The sequence below is a fragment of the Pteropus alecto genome, unplaced genomic scaffold, assembly GCF_000325575.1.
Source record: "Pteropus alecto unplaced genomic scaffold, ASM32557v1 scaffold39, whole genome shotgun sequence".
NCBI classification, from domain to species: Eukaryota; Metazoa; Chordata; class Mammalia; order Chiroptera; family Pteropodidae; genus Pteropus; species Pteropus alecto.
In genome coordinates this window covers 5,301,478-5,303,156 of record NW_006443568.1, presented here as the reverse complement: position 1 = coordinate 5,303,156, position 1,679 = coordinate 5,301,478, and the positions used below count along the sequence as shown (strand labels likewise).

General features: G+C 66.3%; 1 protein-coding gene across 1 annotated transcript in view; it reads right to left on the bottom strand.

Moving 5' to 3' along the window:
* Nucleotides 1-159: 159 nt before the first annotated feature.
* The window catches only part of MARCKSL1 (MARCKS like 1), a 7,119-nt gene continuing 5,599 nt past the window's right edge, over nucleotides 160-1,679 (bottom strand). The window contains exons 3-4 of the mRNA XM_015598794.2: nucleotides 1,636-1,674; nucleotides 160-796 (exon numbers count right to left, since the gene is read on the bottom strand). Coding sequence (XP_015454280.2) covers nucleotides 287-796; nucleotides 1,636-1,674 — 549 coding nt within the window. The 3' untranslated portion in view covers nucleotides 160-286. The remainder of the gene's footprint in view (nucleotides 797-1,635; nucleotides 1,675-1,679) is intronic.

Here is a 1,679-nt window from a genome sequence, read left to right as displayed (position 1 = left end):
GGGAAAGAGGTAGGGCCAGGGGCAGGAGCATTTCACATCACTAACCTAACTTGGGAAACTGCAAGGGACCATCTTCAACTGGCCTTAAGAGGAAGGCCAAGTGGATGATGGGAGAATCCACAGGCCAGAAAGGAGAGGAGGAAAGGGAATGTGGCTGGGAGAGGGCAACAGCCCCTTCCCTTTCTGGGCACAGGAAGGCAGCCAGGGCACCACGTCCAGGCAGTGACCTCACAAGGACAGCACAGTTTTTGCAGCTTAAGAGATCACCTACCTGCCCCCCACCCAGCTACTCATTCTGCTCGCTGGCAGGTGTAGGGCCACTCTCCAGCCCTGAGGGAGTGGACAGCTCTGCAGCCTGGGGCCCTGCCTCCTCTTCTGTGTCTCCTCCCTTGGAGGCAGCACTAGCCTCTGCCCCCTTGGCCTGGGGCTCCTGGCTCTCAGGGGTGGCAGCCTTCCCTTCCTGGGCAGTGCCTTCCTGGATGCAGGCACCGATCTCTCCCTGCTCCTGCTCTTCCTCTGTGGGTGAGGAGGCAGACGAATCACCCCCACCCTCCTTCCGATTTCTCTTGAAGGACAGGGCACTCAATTTGAAAGGCTTCTTGAATGAGAATTTCTTCTTCTTCTTGGGGGTCTCCTTGGTGGGGGCGTCCCCCTTGGCCTCAGCGCCCTGGCTAGGAGGTGCTGGCTCGATGGCATCGCCAGTGGCCCCGGCTGCCTCCTCTGTTCCGTTCACGGGTGGTGACTCCCCTTCACCCTTGGGGGATAAGTCTCCATTGCTTTTCACGTGGCCATTCTCCTGCAGAGCAGAGGAGGCAGCAGTAAGGGCCAGGGCTCTACTACCCCCCTCACCCCAGTCCGCCTCTGACCCCTTCCAGACAACGGGGACCCGAGTCACTCTACTGCAACCCGAGAGTCTGGCTGTAGCCTCAACCCACACCCAGGATCCCGTCAAACATTATCCTGCCCCTCCAGGCGCGCTGGAGCCGAGCGCTGAAGCCACGGCCGGCAGGAGGCGCTGAGGTCCCGTGCCCCCACCCACCTCCCCCGGGGCGCGCTCTCTAATCCGCGCAGACCCGCTGACTGCTGCGGAGTCCCGGCCGGCAGGCCAGCCAGCGGGCGGGTGAATCGTACCAGCCGAGATTGGGCGGGAAGCCGCCCAGGGGCGCTGTTCTCCGCACCTGGACGGCTTATTTCCCCGGCCTGCTGCTTTGTGTAAACTGCCCCCCACCCACCGCAGGCTCCCCACATCTCGACTCCCCCCTGGAAAAAGGCCGTGGTCCACCGAGGTCGGGGCTGCGGATGGAGTGCCCCGAGGGGAGGGCACCCGCCCCGCGGCCCCTGGGCGGCCCCCTTGGCGCGGCCCTTTGTTCCCTGCGCGGCACTCGGGACGGCCGGGGGCAGCGCCGGGGGCTGGGGCGGCAAACAAAGAAGGCGGTGGGGCCCGGCCGGCGCCCCCTCCCCGCCCCTCCTCTCGCTTCACCCGCGGGGGCTGCGGCGCCGAGAACAAAGGGACCGGGCGGGGGAGGGGGCGCCGCGTGTCCCGGGCCGGACAAAGCGCGCGGCCCCGGCCCAGGGCCCTAGAGGGGGCGAGGTGTGGAGGAGAGGGCCAGGGCAGGCCGTGCCCAGCGCACCCACCTGTCCGTTGGCCTTAGCGGGGGAAGTGCCTGCTGCCTCCTCGG